Source organism: Anser anser (assembly GCF_964211835.1).
Source record: "Anser anser genome assembly, chromosome: 4".
Taxonomy (NCBI): Eukaryota; Metazoa; Chordata; class Aves; order Anseriformes; family Anatidae; genus Anser; species Anser anser.
The window spans coordinates 16,559,733-16,578,201 of record NC_139724.1 but is presented as its reverse complement, the minus strand read 5'-3'; the positions used below and the strand labels follow the sequence as shown (position 1 = coordinate 16,578,201).

The window sequence follows — 18,469 nt, the reverse complement described above, 5'->3', positions numbered from 1 at the left end:
CCTATTTTTTCTCTTTGAACTTGGGAGCAGCCCTGAGAAGAAGGCAACCTCCAACTTTGGTGTGCCCAGCTGGAGAAAATGGGCTCTAACACTGGCACGCCGTTTACCTGCGTTCCCGTGCTTCGTCCGCCCTCAGACACGGGCCTGTACAGCCACAGCGTGGGCGCCCAAAAGGTTTTGCAGCAGACAGACGCTTCCTTTGGAGAAACAGAGGTGACGAATGTGAGCTAAGACACCACCTACACCCTCAACACTCGGCTTTTGCCTCACGCTCGGCGAGGGGCCCGCTCACCCCGACATCTGCCTCACTTCCTCAGCTCGGCAGGCCTTTGTGGGGTGCCCTCTTCACGCAGGCTCTGGAAAAGGCTCCTCACTGCAATTAACGGCAACAATTAGCTGCGGAGGGCTGCTTACCCTCACTGCACTGGGGGGGCACGGGGTGGCCCCGCTGGGGTCGTGGCACCATTTTGGGCTGGGGCACCGCTTCGGGGTCCCGTCACTATTTGAAGGTCCCGTCACCATTTCGGGATCCCGTCACTATTTGAGGGTCCCTTCACCATTTCGGGGTCCCGTCACTATTGGAGGGTCCCGTCACCATTTCGGGGTCCCGTCCCCACTCGGGGCTCCGAGCACCCCCTCCCGTCCCCAGCACCGCCCGCCCCGCTCCCTCCTCCTCCTCCCCCCGTCCCCACCTCCCTCTCCCCCGCCCTCCGCGCCGCCCGAGCCCCGGCCCGCTCCTCCCCGCCGCCGCCACCGCCGCCACCGTCTCCCCGTCCCCGTCCCCGTCCCCGTCCCCGGCGGGCCGCCGCCTGCATGTCGTTGCTGCCCGCCGCCCCGCCGCCGCCGCCGCCCCGCCGCCAGCCGCGCCGGATGCAGGTGAGCGCCGCCGGGGCCTGCCCGGGGAGCGGGGCCGCCATGTCGGGGCCTGCGCCGCCCCGCCGGCCGCGGGGAAAGGGGAGCCCGGCCCCGGGAAGGGGAGCCCGGGGTTGGGGGGGGGGGGAGCAGGCGAAGCCGGTTCCCCCTCCCCGTGCCCCACGGGCGTGGGGCGGGCTGCCCGCTGCGGGGGGCTCGGGGGGTTCGGCTGCCCGGCCCCGCGCCCTGGCGGAGTTTGCGGGGACAGGGAGCGGGGGCTCGCTGTGGAAACTTGCTGGGGAACGCGGCGGGGAACGTGGCCTTCCGAGAGCCCCCCCCAGCCGCCCGCCGTGGGATCTTGGAGCAGGCCAAGCGATCGCTTTGGGGAGCTGTGACTTGTCGCCGGGCGGCCTGGGGTAATGGGGTGCTGTCAGCGTCGCTGTCACCCCCACGCCACGCTGTGCCGCTTGGACAGGCGCGGGGACGTGTCCCCGCCACCTGCAGCCAACCTGAAGGGGAAAACACCTCGCCTCGAGGCTGCTTCTCGCCTGTGTGGACATGGCCGATAACGAAAGTGACGATAACGCAGCTATTTTTAGCCCCCGCCGTTCCTCCGAGATGTTTGTGCCCCGGTGCACGTTTTTTAACAAAAAAAAAAAACACAAAGTGTGTTCCTTCTCATAACGCCTTCTCTGCGACAAAACCCCAGGAATTCCTAAAAGCTGCATCCGAATTTGGAGGGCCAGAAGGCTTTGACAGAGGAGGAGCGTGGCCTTTACAAACACAGCACAGCCGGTGACTTTATTTCTGTGTTCTCCCCATAAATACACCGAGTTACGGTGAAATTCGTACGGACGAGCACCAAAACACAGCCCGCACGAGGTGCAGCCATGCGCTAGCAGTGCCTCATGGAAGGTGGAGGCTGGCTGTACGTGCGAGGCTCGCTTCGTGCCAGCACGGCAGCTTGACCTGGCTTCGTCTCCACTCCCACCCTGCTGCATCTCGGGCCGGCTTCTTGTTATTGAAGCAGGTTTGCAGCGACCTGCGGGACTGCAGACGCTCACCTGGAGCTCACTGTGCTCCCTCGGAGGGTAGCAAGGAGTTATTTACGACTTTATCCCGTAATGTTGCTCCAGAGTAGATCAGCGGTGCATGCTTGTGACATCTCGCTGCTCCATGCCCTGGGATAACTATGTGCATCACCATATGCATGACCCGCAGTGTCGTGTTGATTCATCCGAACAGAACTTATGTTCGAGCATCCGCTGGGGCATGAAATCTCCTTGCCCGCTGTCTTCAGAGATGATTACAGATGATAAAAGGCCTGTTGCAGTTTGCCTGTTCGGTTTAACTGAACAGTGGGAATTTTGCCGTGCTTTGCTGCCTGCCTCTCTCTGTCTGCTAAACGCATCCCATCAAACACTTTCGTTTTTGTTCTCTTCTTGCTGTTAAAAGCAAGAACTTTTTAGCACCATGAGTGCTAAGGTACAGCAGAACTTAATTTATTTGCTTTTGCCTTTTCTTCCTGCAGGGGCTCTTGCTTTCTAATTTAGTTTGTGAATGTAAAGTACGATGTAAGTGGATGATAGGTATTGCCGCATTCCTGGGCTAAGTTTAGGTTTCTTCTCCCCTCGGAAGCCAAGATGCTAACATGCCCACGACACAGGAGCAAGAATGCCGATCGTCAGACTGTTTGTTGGAAAAAGTTCTTTTGGCAGCGGCCTGAAAAACGCGAAACTTTGCAGATTCACTTTGATCGCTGTTGAGCTTCACACCAGGTCTATACGGCAAACTTCTGCTGGCACAGCTCTGTCTGCGAGCGTGGTGACGAAGTGTGACCCGTGACTGACATAGCTGTGCCAGCAGAAGCCCCAGCTGTAGATGCAGTTATCTGCACAAGTGGACTTTTACTGATAGAGCTTGTTTTCGTTTTTAAGGGTGTTTTTTTCCCTATGCTGGTAGCAGTGGCGTTGTCAGGAAAGCACAACTCTTGCAGGGCAGGAGGGGATCTGGTGTAATCAGCCGTTCGGCTGCCTGACTCGGAAGGCACGAGCGGTCAGTCTGTGTTTCGTGTGCGTGGCTCTCCTCTCCCCGCCCGTCGTCGCTAGGGGCTCGGTAACTTCTGCAGTAGGAACTCTCCGCAAGTAAGTGGTGTTATGACTGCTACTTGTTTTCTTGCCTTGCGAGGGTATTTATAAAACTTCGTTTCATGTGATAAGCTGGGATTTTTTTATCATTCAGACTCTGGTTGTTTTTCATTACCGGTCTTATTTTTATAAAAAGCAAGGCAGGCTTTTCTCTGAGTTCGCCAAGCACAGCAATATTTAGCTCTCACACCAGTCTGACCAGAAGTAAGCCAGAACGTGACCCCAAGGTGTGTGTGGACTCTGGAAGTGAAGTGAAGGAATCAGTGGAGAAAAAATAATTAATTTGCACACCCGGGTGAGTCTTTACTTAATTTAAATCTAAAACATCGCAAAGAAAAACTCACATTTAGGTAGCTCACAGCAGCTGCTGTCTTTTTTGTTCAGAGTCAATGTGCACAAACGGGGAGGTGTCTCTCTTTTCTTCCTTCTGCAAACATTCCGTTTTAAGTGGTAACATGCATAATTCTAGAGCAAATTTCCTTTAACCACACAAAACCACTGCTTAGATCAGCCTCAGTCTGCTGGAGGCTTTCAGGTCACATAAGTTTAAGAGGGGGGCTAAATGCAAATAAACGGTTTGCTTTTTATTTACCAGAAAGAGATTTCTGAGTTGCAGACGGGTGTGTGGGGCACTGGGTGTAATCTGATTTGCAGAGCGCTGAGAAAGCCAACGTCATGGTGGAGATCAGTTGTTTGGGAGCCTCAGATGGCGCTTCAGAAAACTTTAAAAAACGAGTTAAAATATGTTTTACTCATACCTCCTGGATCTAATTCAGGAGGATTTGCTGTGGATTTTCTACATAAAGCGTTAAATGCTAAGCTTCTGCTAATATATATATTTTTTAATTCAGTGCTTAATTTTGATAATGGCCTGTGACAAAGCTTGCATGCTAGTTACTTGCCTCCCTCCATCTAACAGAGCCTTTCTTCTGCCTCAAGCAGATGTGTTAGAGCTGTTGAAACATCGACAGCCCTTAAGCAGACACTCTCCTCTGCACTTGTCCGTGTGCGCTGTGTCCCACCGGTGGCTCAAGCTAGCAAGCTCCCCGTGCTGCTGCTTGCCCAACCCTTGCCCTGCTCGTTTGCATTGTCATCGGGTCTTCCGTCACCCTAGCCAGCTGTGTAGAAATTGCGAGCGGATCCAAGAGCTGCGCCTTCTCCCCCATTTACCGGGTTGTAAATTTGCGTGTCAAAACGTGCGGCAGGCTCCGTGGAGTTGTCACCGTCCCAGCGGAGCGCGCTGCGCTTTGCTGGAGCCAGAAGGGGAAGCCCTGCTCTCCTCCCAGCCCTGCCTGCCCCGGCTCTGGCACGTGTTGGGTCCTGTGCTGAACCGGTTTCGCTCCCTCACCTGGCGGTAAATAAACAAAGCAGGAGACAGAGGCTGCGGGGCGCTCGTGTTTTTGAGAAGCGGTGGTGGTTGGATCACCAGAAGGCACCGTGTAACTTCATCTTCTGAGCAGTCCTGTGGCTTTTAGCGATTCGTCTTCACGGCTCCTGCCTCTCATCTGTAATGGTAAAAGCAGAGAGGGTTTTAGGACGTTTCTTCATGGCTATCTTTATCTGATGACAGCATTTCTGAATCTTAAAAGGCTCACACTTCCCAGCTCTGTGTCAGTAAACTTCACACATGTACTTCCAGCCACAAGACACCCCTCCAAAAAATGAACGGACAGCTCAGAGGGGACAAAGCGAACTCTCAAGGAACCTGCAGGAGATGGCAAAAGGACTCTATGCAGAGGATTTACTGGGTCCCTTTGTGACTCTTTCAGGAGTAGACCTCAGAGAGCGAGGTGCAGAAGGGACTGTAGGCTTTTAGCAGAACACGCTGCCTCGTTTTGCTGTAAGCTTGATACACTCACAAAAGGGCAAAGTTACAGCTACCTGTGCTGGCATGGTACTGGACGTGACTCGGTTCCCATTATTTAGGAGAGGACTTATCTCGCTGGTCAGTGCTGAAAACCAAAAAACCTGACCTGGAATTGTTCTGAAGGAAAAAAGAAGTGCATTGGAGGAAGATCTCACCAGAAAAGTTGCTCCGGAGTCCTGTTCAGCAGAATAACTTTTGCAGCCACTTGCACGTCTCCGTACAGAGGATCAAGAAGTGATTTAACAGTGATTTAACAGTGTTCAGACACTACCAGAAAGCTTTCCCTCTAGGGCTGAAAAGGCAGTCATTTAAAATACGATTAAAGCTAGGCAGATATACCTTATGTGATGTTCTACAAGAAACAATTTTTACACCTTTCGAGGGAAGACATTAAATCAGCATTGAAAAAAATTCCACAAGATTAAGAAAAAGCAGCTGCAGACAATTTTAGACACTACTCGTGCAGGCAGCGAACACGGAGATTTTGGAGTGACACAAAGCCGGCACCCAGGGCTGGGGAGCAGAACCCCATTTAGCTGCTGCATGTCGGCAAACGACTGGTTTAACTAAAGCTTGCAACCTGCGTGTGTACACAAGGAGCAGATAAGGCTGTGTGTTCTCCCTTACTTTGGCATTTCCTGATGTAAATGATTAATGGCGTTTTATGGTTGCACGGCATTGTAGCTGGTTATGCTTAGCGTTTCGCTGAAGGGTTTTATTGTCTTTCTGCCTGCCGGTAAGGGGGCATTATACGTGATATTTGCCCCGAGAAAGGTGTATAAAATAGGATTAAAAGGGCTGTAGGACTGTCTGCAGATTTCCTAGGATGTGTAGATGTGTATTTCAAATAAAGTTAACACTGTGTGTGTTCTCTGCAGGCAGGTTTCACAGATCTACAGCACTTGTACGCAGTCATGTTAACAAAGGTGTTCAGACAGTCACACACCTGGAGAGAAATGAAATACTTTTCCCTTTTTTGTCAAAGTTAACATGTTGGGGAATGCGAAATGCTGCCACTTTGAGCACAACGCTGTGAGTAGGGCCAGGGGAGAGAGGAAGAGGAGGGCTTTTTTGCTCATCACCTTGCTGCTGAAAGCAAGGCAAGGCTTGCTTATGACATTGGTAGTTAAAGACGGCGGGGTCAAAACTGGTTACTTGAGGATCAAAGCAGCAGCAGGCTGGCTCCCATTCCAGTAGGTCCATGGGAGCTCTTGTACAGCTTTACTTTGTCCACCAGATTATCTGTCTTGCCTACAACCATCAGCAGTGCTTATTCCAGAGAGAAAAGTTGCTGGAGGTGGCGGGACTGATATGGGAATAAAGGTGCCAGCCCTCTGGAGGAGACATACGCTTTCTGAATCCACATGGTGATGGAACTTCAGATGGGACTTAATTTTTTTCTTTTTTTTAACCCGTTTGCAGCTTGAGGGTTGGTAAATCTTTGCTGGTGTACAGACCTGAACTGACCGATCCTTCATAGCACCCTGCAGCCATCCATCCCTGCTGATGAGTAGGGTCTCTGGGGGCCCGTGTGGGCAATGGGAACACAACCAAAAGCTCCTGCCTTTGCGTCCTTCGTCCTCAGCACCAGCTCTTCCACAGACACTACTGCAGGTTGGCACCTCTCCGGTCCCTTCTTGCAGCCAGCTGAAACTCAAAACCAATGTGAATATTTTAAACGCTTTTTAAAGGCAAAAGAATATTCACAGGTTGAGGCAGCTCTGCAGGTAGTGGAATAGAGATGAACGATTAGTACACTGCTGCTGCAGAGTGAGTTTTGTTGTGAGCTTTTGGGGGAGGCAGGGAGGGAAACGGTCTCCTCAGGAAGCAAGGAGAAAAGGGAATCGCCTTCTTTCAGCAATAAACCAGCTCGTTTACTTTTTTTTTTGTGGCAGGAGAACTGTGAAAGAGGGAAAGCAGAGAAGCTGCTCTGGGTGCTTGGCTCAGTATTGTGGTCCTGTCTTCTGTGAACAACGGGGTGGAGAGCTCTCGCAGGTTTTTAAGCTTTCAGTTATGTGGCCTGCAGCTGTTCCAGCTTCTGGTGCTCAGCACTAAGGTTTCACAGCCTAGAGAGGTGTTAGAGAGTTTCCGATGGAAAGGCCCCGTTCAAATGCCGCGGAAACATTTGTCTCTTCCACGGAAGCTGGGGAGTTTGCTCCTGGGAGATGGAGGTGAATGGCCACCCGAGACTTGCCTACCCCACGCACCTTGACTTACACTTGCATGAAGTAATTAAGCTTTCTGGTGGCTCTGGGGTGAGGGGGTCTTCCCAAACAAACGCCTTTGTTCTTCTGTAGTGCCCTCGACACATGGGGTATTTCCTTTGCCTTTCTCCTCGCTTTGGGCATAGAGAGCAGGAGCAGAGTTACAACGCTTGGGGAAAGAATAATGTTATCACCCGGCCATCTGCGGGCAGAACCACGGATAGGAACTGCTGCCAGCGCTGTGAGACTGCGAGCGTTGCCTGGTTTTTCGGAGAGGGCTTGCTCACTAGCTTCTTGTCGGAGCACGTATTGGTATGCACCGCTCAGCTTGTACACAAACGACACAGGCTGCTGCTAAACAGAGCTTCCTGCTGATAAAGAGAAATGTGAAACTTAAAACTGATTTTCACGGGACACAAAGGCAGAATATTTGTCCAAAAAGTTCTCTCCGGGCAAGGGAAAACACTCTCTTTGGCGTTTTCTTAGAGGAGAGGAACTGACCAGCCCAGAGCGGGAAAAGGCCAGCTGGGGCAGTGGTGGACGTAATTCCAGAGAACTGGGGACTTCTCTTTTACTCTATTCCTTAAAACTCAATATGTATTTACCCTGGTAGATGAATTTACAACTGGCCTTGGAAATGGGAGAGAGCTACCACAGGATGAATTATCCACCCAGCAGAAATTTCCACTTGTGAACGCCTTTCCTCTAATCCCTTTTTGTTGTGGAAAGTTAAGAAAGCAAAAGGAAAACAGGGCTAGGCAACTTCTCACATGACAGAATATAGTCTTAAGTGCCAGGAAGAGCTGGGTTCAGATCATCAGGTTGCCCTTAGCTTGCATTTTTTCCTCCAGACACATTAGGTCTTACCATTGGGAGCAGTTAAATCTTCAGTTTTGTTTTGTTTTTTTTTGCTTGTGCAATGACCCTCATCCTTCTCCCTCTTAGTCTGGAGGGGAAGATTGGGAAGGAGGGAAGCTTGTCAGATAAATGAGGAATATTTTGAGTGGATGAGAGAAGCATATATATCAAGTATTTGAGACCTGCTAACATATGGGCCTTAGGATATCCATTTCATTCTTTGATGCATTTTTTGATGTACGGTTTGACTTGAAGACAGTAAACAGTCCTGTGATGACTGCGAGATGTTTTTCTGCCTGTTGCAGTAACCCCAAAGTGCTGCTGAACTGAGCTCCCCTTGCATTTGAAGGTGCTGCTGTTCAGGTTTAAATTGATGCCATTCCTCTCGTGGTAGATGCAGGTACGGCCAAAGTAACCCTGGATGTGTATGCAGGGAGATGAGTACAACTTTACAGTATTTTCTACTTACAAAATTCGGTGTTCTAAAATGTAGACAGTGCTACAGTATTCCTAAATCCATACCTGTCTCCTCTGTGTACCCACTGTGTCTGTGCTCTTGCTTTAGATGCTGTCTCTGCGAAGCAGTGGCGTGTGTGCAGCCCGGAGGTGAGTGCCGCTTGGTAGGACCGCTGTCTGAGATTGGGCTCTTCTGTCGCTTCTTTCAGAGACCATCTTCTTCTTTGCAGGCTTACGTAGCACTTGGATGCCCCCACATCTCAGGGCATTGCCACCCTTGAAAGGCAGTGCGTGCTGCAGCTCTTCCAGCAGCAGCCGATGGCTTGCCTAGCTCCGAATCTGCAGCGAAGGACTGCAACCAAAACTCGGCGTGGTGGGGAGGGAAGGGGACTGCGGGGAGGCCTTTCCGAAAACAAACGTTAGGGAACTCTTTAATCATCTTGTGTGCCAGCCTGTGTGCTAACCGAGAACAGAAAACTGATCTGTTTGTGGAACGTCAGCAAAAATTGCCAAGGGTATTCCCTGGTGAGGTAATGAGCACGCATTAGATGAAATCCCTTCCAGTGGCGAGTGGGGGAACCACCCAAGTCTAACTTACCTTTTGGCAGAGGAACGAGCCGAGTTGGGTAGCTCCTGGCCGTGCCCCTTGCTAGCTAGCATACACGGCAGGGTTCCTTCACGTTTCACTCTAATAGACTAAGAGTGAGCATTAATCTTTGTTCAGGGCAGCAGAATTAGCCTTACACGAATTGAGATTTAGAGACGGGCATACCTCAGTGCTGGGCAGCACCTTCACCCACCGGGGGTCACAGCTCGTGTGCCTCGTCGTTGCGGGCAGGTTTTATGGGTGCTTGGAGCAAGTTAACCTTCAGATGTTCGGGGCTGGTTCTTCTGTTAGATAAGAATTCCTTGGTCCCCACGGAGACGGTCTTGGGCTGTTATTAGCGTAATTTCTCACTTGCCATCATTCTGGAATGCATCTAGAAGTACATGTTAATTGTTAACATTGATTTTAAAACTAAACCTAGCATTTAGAGCTTAGGTTTGGTATAAGTGCACACGGGAGGAGTTGGATTATCGAATACAGGAGAAGCTGAACTAATTTTTGATACCTAATAGCTTTTTTTCTGGCAATCAGGCAAATTTTCTTACTTCTTTGAGTAAAAAAGTAAAGTACATTTAAATATACCCTACCAAGAAAGGGATTTATGCCTAGAAAGTACTTCATTTTTTAAATAATCCCTTTTATTTCTCCTCCACTTTTGGGCACACAGGCCTAGTGCAGCATCCCACGGCCTGGTTAAACTGGACTCTAATATGAAAGGGCTAGTTTTTTGTGCCAGTGATTGCAAAACACTTTCCACTATTGGTGTGCTTTTTCTTTGACTTTTTTTTTTATTTTATTTTGACTAGTCCAAATCTCCCCATAGCTGAACAGGGCAGGCTTTGTAACTTTAAAGCTGTTTGAAGCAAGTTTTGTGGTGGCACACTTCCACGTTGTTAATTATTGCTGCAAAGACCAGATTGTGAGAGATAAGCTGGCTGTTATCTCCCTGTCACGGAGGGAGAGTAGCTGAAGTGCTGCTGGGCTCTGCTTATGTTGTTAGAGCGCTGGCAGCCTACCACGGAAAGGTTAAGATAGCATTGTAGCCACGGAAATAATCGCATTCGTTCTTTTCTCCGAACACAAACTTGCTTCGGATGATGAAAGATTTTTGATGATTGGCATTGTGTTTTAAAGAAAGGAAGCAGCATTTATTGAGCAGGCCCCTTCAGAGCTGCTGCAGTGGAGTGTGCAAATTAATAATTCTGGTGTGGTTCTGCTCAAAAGACGGATCGATAGCCAGCTTCTCTCCAGTTATTGAACACAAGGAGCTGAATGAGCCAAGGTGTTGGCTCAGGGCAACCTGAACAGGCTCTTTGTTTCTGAGCGAGTGGCTGAATGAAGTGAGGTGTAGGATTAGGTTTGTCAATACAACAGTCCCTTCCCTAGAGGCTGCGAGCGATGCTAGTAAGCTCCAACACTTTGAACCTACTCAGTTCTCAGCGTTGGAAGTTTTCCATCTCCTTGGTCCTATCAATGTCAGGCAGGTAGCAAGAAAACCTGCTCTCAGCTGCAGCCACACACCACTGTTTTTCTTCTGTGCTCACAGCCCAGGACAGTGTTTTGTCTCAATGTTTGCTATGGATCAGGCAGCCGCAGTGGCTGCTTCCTTCCCCAGACCCCCAGTGACTTTAGTTCTTAATCCTTTAAGCCACGCTGCCCCATCTCATTAACAGACCAGCGCTCTCCGGGGGCTGGGGAGGCACTGCAAGTGGGTCACTTCTTTGAACTGGTGTGGGACACTCATGTAAATAAACACGCTGCTTAAACCATCCCTCTGGGGGCTCCTGGTGAGATTTATTTACAGGCTGGCTGTTGAAACTGTCTTCTCTCCTTGTCCCATAACTGAGCCTGGTATGCATGTCTGGTAAATGGAGCTTTGCTGTTGAGCAGGTACCTACCACATATTTGCATGTAAACTAGTCCCTAAGAACCCTCCTTACGGTTACAGGTATAAAACACCTGCAAACAAAGGCAGGCATTACTTACTGGGACTGGATGCAGATGTTCAGGAGAGGTCATGTACACAACGAGAGGTAACAGACCGTTTCAAATAGAGCAGAAGCTGCTCTAAGTAAAACTGAAATGTTAACTCAATACAGAAATTCAAGTAACTACTTAATGCTGCATAGTATTTCCATGCAGTAAAAGGTTCAGCTGTTCTTGTAAACGGGGCTGTGACATAAAGGAAAAGGAAGGGCGGAAACCTGGATTTTCTTGCATTACCTGCAATTTAAGGAAAGCCTCACTACTTCATTTAAAGGAGATGAGGAAACGGGGGGAAATAACTCATGGGTGTATGTCAGTAGGGCAATTAGCATTTCAGTCAAGTGCCAGTTGGCTCTGAAATTAACAGAATACAGCTAGTTCCCTCCCTTCCCACTCCTCCCTTTGGCTTTTGCTCCTTTTTCTTTTTTTTTTTTGTGACTTTTCTGTGCTTCTCTTGGCTTTTATGATCGTCGCTGAAGTGATAATGTGAAGCCCTCTGGGACCCCGTCACCACTGAAGTTGCTATCAGCTGCTGCATCCTGGCTACCTCTTGAATTGCATGATTCCCCCTGCAAATGAATTTCACTGTGCTCAGGCTTGTACTCCGTGTCAAGGCAAGCGACGCCACAGATGAGCAGGAGGTGGGAAGCCTCGCAGGATGTGGTTGCTGAACGTCGCTGCACCCAGCTGAACATCTTGTTTTGCTTGCCTTGCAGGGGCTTGACAGCACGTGGGTGAGCAGAGACAGCGCTCTAATCAGCGTGCCAGGCACAGGCAATTTTGTACTGAAAACGAAGCAAGTTAGGGTGACAGTGAACGTGTCCTCAGTCCCTGAGCACAGTCACTTCACAGGGATTTGCCAGACACTGGTACAAACTGCTGCACCTCTTGCATGACGGGGAGCTCACTGATGAACAAAGAGAGGATTGCCTGTTAAACTGAGCATATGAAACTTAAATAGCCTCCTCTTGCTGAGCCTAATCTAAGTACTGCGTGGAAAAAAACTAGGGCAAGATTTGGACAAGTTCCATGTATTGTCGCTGTGCTTGTTGTTGACATGGCCTTGTCACCATGCTTCTGGGCTCACTAGCTGGAGCGGGTGGGTGCAAGGCCAAAATCCTGCAGTCAGTCTCTCACAGAGTTGCCACCAGTGATAAAGACTACAGCACTCCCTAAATCGTCAGCCCAAGACAACAGTTGCTCCATGAAGACTCCTTCTGCCCGTGTGAGCTTCTTTGAAGCCTGGTGGTTGTCTGAGTCTCTGCTGATGACCAAAGAGGTAACGCTGCCAGGCAGCACTGTAGTGAGAATCTGCTCCCTTCTGCTTTTCAGGGAAGAGATGCCTCTTGACTGATTACAGCTGGGAATAACAGCTTCTCATTCTCTTAGCGTTAGTATAGAGATCCCATGACTTAAGTCTTCGTAGTCTTCTACTTATTTTGCTTCCCTGACCCACCCCCCATTACGTGGGTGGGAGAAGATTGCATCAATTGTGATATAAAGCTACACTCTGGGCCTTGAAGGAGCTCTGCCAGATGAGGCTTTGATAGTTGCAAGTAAGGCCAAAGCAAGCTGCTTCTGAAGCTTTTGTTGAAATATTTCCTACATCTAATATTTACCTTGATGATGGAGCAGAGCAGGGTTTTAATGAAGCATTCAGCTTGCAATGTGTGTAGACTCTAAGAGCTTCAAGTTAAGGAAGTGAAATCCTGGAGCTAGACCTAACAAAATTATCTTAATTCTCAGTAAAGCACATTTGTTTTCAGATGCGTGACTGATGTGGTTCAAAACAACCTCCATATTACCTTGCTGTATTTTTAAATATGTTAGGAGTCGAGAAGAATACAAGCGGATGTAATTTGCTAACAGCATTCCACAAGCAAGGTCCTGTCTTTTCCACTTGGAGCACAGATTATGTTTTAAAAAAAGCAAACAGTGCTGAGGCTCTGTCTACAGGTTACAGTAGAGGCAAAGTTTCTGTTGCTACAGACTTGAAAGAAGTTAGAAGTAAATGATCTTAAATGCTGCAAATTTCCATAGTTCCCCTGGCTATGTGGTTTGGGGCTCTTTCTGAGAAAGAAAAGATTGCTAATGAGTGGAGATCACTCCTACAACAGTCCTACTGAGTTCATGTAGAGAAACCCTCTGTATTGCAGAGTCAGTGTGCCATCTCACGAGGAACAGTTTTCTTGAATGGATGATAGGAAAAGAAATACATCTTTTTATAGGTTTATAAAACAAAGGACTTTTTCAGTTGCATTTGTGGACTGCGTAGTTTGTTGCTAGCTCCATGGTACTAAGCTCAAAATTGTAGCTGTTATTTCTAAGACTTAACATTAACTTCAAATTTGGTCTTTTGCCTTGTGGTATTTTCCTCGTTATTTTCCTCTTTGTTATTTTTTATGCTGTTGGTAGGACACTTACTTGTGTTCAAGTAGCCTCTATTTATTTATTTTGTCTGTACTTTCAAATCTTGTTTGAAACCTCAGTTTTGGGAAATGACCATAACAGAAAGCCTATTTTCTCTTACTCATTAAAAAAAAAAAAAACTATGAAGAGGTATTTTAATTCATTTCACTGATAACCTCTATTTGCAATCACATTGCTTGGAATAGGAAATTGAAGAGAGACAGTACCTTTGTTGACAGACCCCCAGCGTTCACTGAGCTCCTGGTAGATGCAATGGCTAGAGAGGCGGTTGAACACGTTCCTGTAGGAATGCACGAGGAAAAAATTCAGATCCAAGCAAAGACTATCACAGTTCTCCATACATATTTTCTTGCTAGTATATACACTAGCTACTGTATATACACTAACGTACCCTAAGCTAATATATCTGTACATATATTATCAGTTATGTTTTAAACCCCCCATAACGTACCATTGAACAATCACATTGGTTTTTTTTGTTTGTTTTTTGTTTTAACTCTTCAGCTCAAAGTACTCCAAAAGCCAGTTTTTGTATTTGTGGGCATCGGCTGTACTTTCTCTTCTCCTTGGGGAGCCTGAGATGAGACTTGTCTGAAACTTGTATGAAAATGGAGCGTGCTTATTACAGAGCAGTAGTCTTCCTCTCCACCCTTTGCAACCATTTAGCCTTGTTTACGAGATACATAGATTAAAAATGGTTCTGTTTTCCAGCTTGGAGTCCAACTTTCCAATGTTAAATAACACATGCCTCTGTGTATATGTATGCATATATAATACATATATAAACAAACACATGCACATGCTCTGGCCTTGTCAGCCAGCAAGATTTTTAAACCCTGGTGAGGGATTACTGCATGGAAGTGGATGGACAGTAAGCTGTTACTGTGCAGAGGAAGGAGGAATGATTCAGGCCTGTCTGCTGGATAGTTTTCAAAATGCTTTGGCAGTTTGACTCATGTATACACAGAGGCTGAAATATCACAAAGAATGTCACTCTGCTGGAGGCCAGGATTTTGAGTTGTACCAACACATCCACAAATATAGGGCAGAAAGGAGATGAAGCTGTAGCTCTCTTCGATTTTTTCTCAATTTCTGCCCTCATTACAAATAGACAACTTATTTACGCATTGAGTTCTGAAAGAACTTGCACGGAACAACATTAGAGTAGCTGTTGTTTAAGAAATGCATCTTTTAAGCTCCCCAGGGAAGGGACTGGTCATTATTTTGGAACAGCACATAGCTCTAAGGGACTTTGACCTATCTGGCTTCAAAGTCCTCCTGCAACATAGATGCCAAATAATCAGGACAGCTTTGAGCAGTGTTTTTCTTTCCATGGAACATACATTAATCCTTTGGCTATATACGGTGTATTTGCCTTCAGAGTAAGAGACCCGACTATTAGAAATGGTAGAGCAGCTCATCTCTCATAGCAACCCCCAGGTACTTAATTTGGCTTGTCTTGATGTGCTGTGTAATGGAAGAGATTTTCCATATCCTCAACTGCCATTGATTTCCCCCTACCCATACAAACCACCCCCACAGCATAGTTTGGGAGATTTTTTGTCCCTAGCACAGTGTCCTCATTTCTCCTCTTGAGTTGATATGATTTGTAGGGCCGCCTTCAGCTTCTCACTGAGAGGAGTCATGGTTTATAATTCACACTGCTAACTATATCCTGCTTATCTCATGCTCTCCACACCTACACAGCTTGAGAAGATCTCAGATAGTTAGATACTGAAGAGCATTGCTCTTTTCTGTTGTTACCTGTTTGGGTTTCTTTGAAACTCCAAGCATGCAGAAGCTCCTGTTGTTCATTACCCAAAACATCTCTTCAGAGTAAGAGCCTGATAGCTTGATACTTCTTTCCTCAATAGACCACACTCTTCACATCTTCAGTGCTATTACATTATGCCTTTTTTTGTTCTAGTTGATAGTCAATAAGCCCTATAGAGAAGAAATAATAATAAAAAAATCCTACAATAGCATTTAAAAGCAACAAGAGAGAAGAAAAAAATGAGAAAACCCACACCAAAGGCAGCACTAAGAGGGATACAGACCTGCTGCTTATACACTCCAAAATCAAGCACCCTCCTTTTAGCCCCTTTTATAAACATTTGAGCTAGAGTTGCTCAAGTTCACCTGGGACCACACTTGGTTTCAGCTGGGTAACATTGCTCTGCCAGTCAGCTTCTGGCCTCTGAGGGCAGACTCAGAGGAAGGGTTAGCACATAAGCATGAAACTGTTCTTAGGAACCCACAGATTTCAAAGTTTGTTTGGAGCTTAAATATCATTTTTGTAATGCACTCATGTTCTCAGATGCAGATTTTCTTTGCTTTATACAATATCAGGGTCATACTGTTGAAGTTTACATATTTAGGTTTTTAGTGGAGAGCAAGTTTTAATAGCTTCATAAATTTCTCAAGGGAACTCTTTGGAAGAAAAGACGTCGGGAATTTTCTTTTTTGTCCCACTTCAAAAGAAAAGAATCAGCGCACACATTCTGCTCATGTCACACCACATTAGCTGAGCTTTAGCAGAGGCCCCACAAAACTCGCAAGGTGCGATCCCTGCCAGCTGAAGCTGCCCCAAACCTGTGCTGCTTCGGTCCCCGTGCCCCTGGCTGCTTTGCTCCTTGTGACGCCACTACTGCTCGAACAATTCGGGGGTTAACGGATTCAAGGGACTTGGTGTAGCTCCCTGAAGACTGAGCAAAAATAGGTTGGGATTTTTTGATATTGGCTTAGCGCCAGGACAAGCAGAGGGGGAGAGGGAACCGTAGGAGCTGGGAACTCAGTCAGAATTCGGTTTTGCTTCAAAAAAACACACGCAGTGGCTTTTGAGTCTTGCTTAACGTTGCTGTTATGCCGAAGAAACAAGTATATTTGATTTGGGTTTGTTTTCCCTTTTTCTGTAACTGTGGAAATCACACTGATCTTTGACTCACAACTATTTCAAAATAATCCTACAGTGACTAACATCTGAAAAATGTGTGTGTCGTTCGACTCGCCGTTCGGGGCTCGTTTCGTTGGAGGGCCCCTGATTGCCGCAAATTGCTTTAAATTGGCAGAGCCCTTCTCATAACAGGCGATATTTCAACATAAGTTAATTGGGTTCCCTCCCAAAGAGGAAACAGCCATCCTGAAGCTTTTTGAAGGTGTCACCCGGTCGGTGGTCACCCTGGGCCGGCGGGCAGGTATGGATGAGCGCGGGGTGACTCAGGCTCCAGCCACCTCGGCACGAAGGCCGTCATCACCGGGCCGTGGGATGTTTTTCTGACTTCTGCCGGGCGGAGAGGAGCAAGGCTGCGGGGATCTGGCGGCGTGAGCCCTGCTCTGGTTCACAGCAGGAGGAGGCCTGTGCCGCTCACAGGCCTTGACTCGCCGTGCATGTGACAGCAAGGACCCCTGGCTGGACCAGGCCTGCCTGAGCTGTTAGCCATCTGCGCCTGGCTTGCGATGAAACAGCAAGCAGGAATACAAATGATTTCCCACTTGCCTTTTTTAACTGGAAGTGCGCCTCGAGAACTCGTAGGAAGCGGCCACGGCCAAGCCTTTCGCCAGCAGTACGCAGCAGGAGGTGTGTGTGTGTGTGTTCAGTGTGCAGAAACTGACATTTAAGTCTGTCTGGGTCTGATATTACTGTAACGTTATGCTGACAAAAACTTCAGAAAAGCCATGTGAGCGTAGCCTGTCTCACCAAGAACTGACCCGAGTGCTAACACTGGCTATTGGGAAGCAAAGTTTGCGCTGCTGCAGCTGTCCTAGGCACAGATGTGGTGGAAGTACAGATTGGTTTCAGATATGACAGATTAAAAAGCAAAATTAAGACCCGTCCTGGTTTGGTTAAAATGCTTGATGATTAAGACTTAAAGATCCAAAAAGCTCTCTCCTACCATAAGCCCTTAATCCTTTGTGGGCATTCTGCTTGATTTTTAACACATAGCCTTTCAGTTCCCCCCATATAATCAGCATTATGCCTTACGGAGGAAATAAACACTGCCAGGTAATGAAACCTCATCTTCTATTAAGGGATCATTGCAGGCAATCCCATGGCAGTGATGCGACGGTGACATGACAGCTCTACTTGCTAGAAAGCTGGCTGCTTTTTGGCACGGACAAGCACTAGGACCTGATTTGGGTGCATCTCGTGTCAGGTTTGTACCGAGCAGTACCGAGATAGCACAGGCAGCGCTGCACAAGGCGGTTAGGCTGGGACAGGAGGTAGGGTGGCAGTGAGATGTGCATCCTCGCAGGTATTGGGACTGGAGCCGTGCCCGCCAGGCTGCCAGGGCCTGCAGCTGTTCACAGCCCAGCTCTGGTCGGCTCCAGGGGTCTACCAAAATCCAGGAAGAGCCGTGTCAAGACATGCTGGAATGTGGATTAGCTTTATACACGTCTAAGGGCAAGGATGCCCAGGAGGAGATGCGAAATAGGGCCGCTCTGGCTCTCTGCAGGGGCTGTGAGGGTCTCTTCATGAGGCCAGGGGCTGCTGCTCCCTGCCTCTGCACATGCACACGTTTAACAGTGAGAATAAGTGCAGCAAAACACCAGATCTGGAGACTTAGCAGCTCTGAAATGTATCCTGTACCTGGAGCTGTGTCGGGCAGTACCGTTCCTGGTGTTGGGACCTAAGCTTTTCGGGTCTAATCCCGTGTCTTTAACTAATCTGTCTCATTCATCTCCCAGAACTGGATCTGTGCGGCTGAGCAGCGTGAGCGCAGAATCCTCTTAGGCCGTAGCTTTCATTGCCGTATGACTTCACCTGCAAATAGCAGGGCGCTATAATTAGCACCACGGCTTGCCTCTGCCCCGTGCTTGAAGCAGGCGGTCGTAATTCAGCGTGAATGGGATTCCCGTGTGTGCTCATCGAGGGGTGAAGACGCAGACCAGTAACCGAGACCGATCACAAAGGACAGCCCTGGTACCTCATCTCGCTGCAAAGTGCCAGCAATCCCTACCGGCTGGAAAACCTGCAGCACTTTAAACAGGGCTCACAACGGGGACGCGTGAGCTTTGCGCAGCTGGGCTGGCTGAAAAAAGCTGAACGAGTTTCCTCAAATTC

General features: G+C 48.2%; 1 protein-coding gene and 1 long non-coding RNA gene across 6 annotated transcripts in view; one reads left to right on the top strand and one right to left on the bottom strand.

Moving 5' to 3' along the window:
• Positions 1-698: 698 nt before the first annotated feature.
• CNOT6L (CCR4-NOT transcription complex subunit 6 like) overlaps positions 699-18,469 on the top strand; it is a 33,005-nt gene continuing 15,234 nt past the window's right edge. Inside the window, exons 1-2 of one of the 3 annotated variants that reach the window (XM_083833135.1) lie at positions 702-876; positions 8,494-8,534. In XM_083833135.1, the coding sequence (XP_083689261.1) occupies positions 814-876; positions 8,494-8,534 (104 nt within the window). In that variant the 5' untranslated portion in view covers positions 702-813. Of the gene's footprint in view, positions 877-961; positions 2,997-8,493; positions 8,535-18,469 lie in introns of those variants that run through there. The other 2 variants (XM_083833137.1, XM_083833136.1) reach the window with 2 other exon arrangements.
• LOC310898337 lies at positions 3,003-16,599 on the bottom strand. Of its 3 annotated transcripts, none has more exons than XR_014583199.1 (4): positions 15,172-16,599; positions 8,451-13,687; positions 4,348-8,345; positions 3,003-3,721 (listed from the first exon to the last, which is right to left on the bottom strand). It is a non-coding gene; the product is annotated as an uncharacterized lncRNA (long non-coding RNA). The 3 variants fall into 3 exon arrangements; XR_014583200.1 differs by having other exon boundaries at positions 3,003-4,504; positions 5,022-8,345; XR_014583201.1 differs by having other exon boundaries at positions 3,003-5,158; positions 9,157-13,687.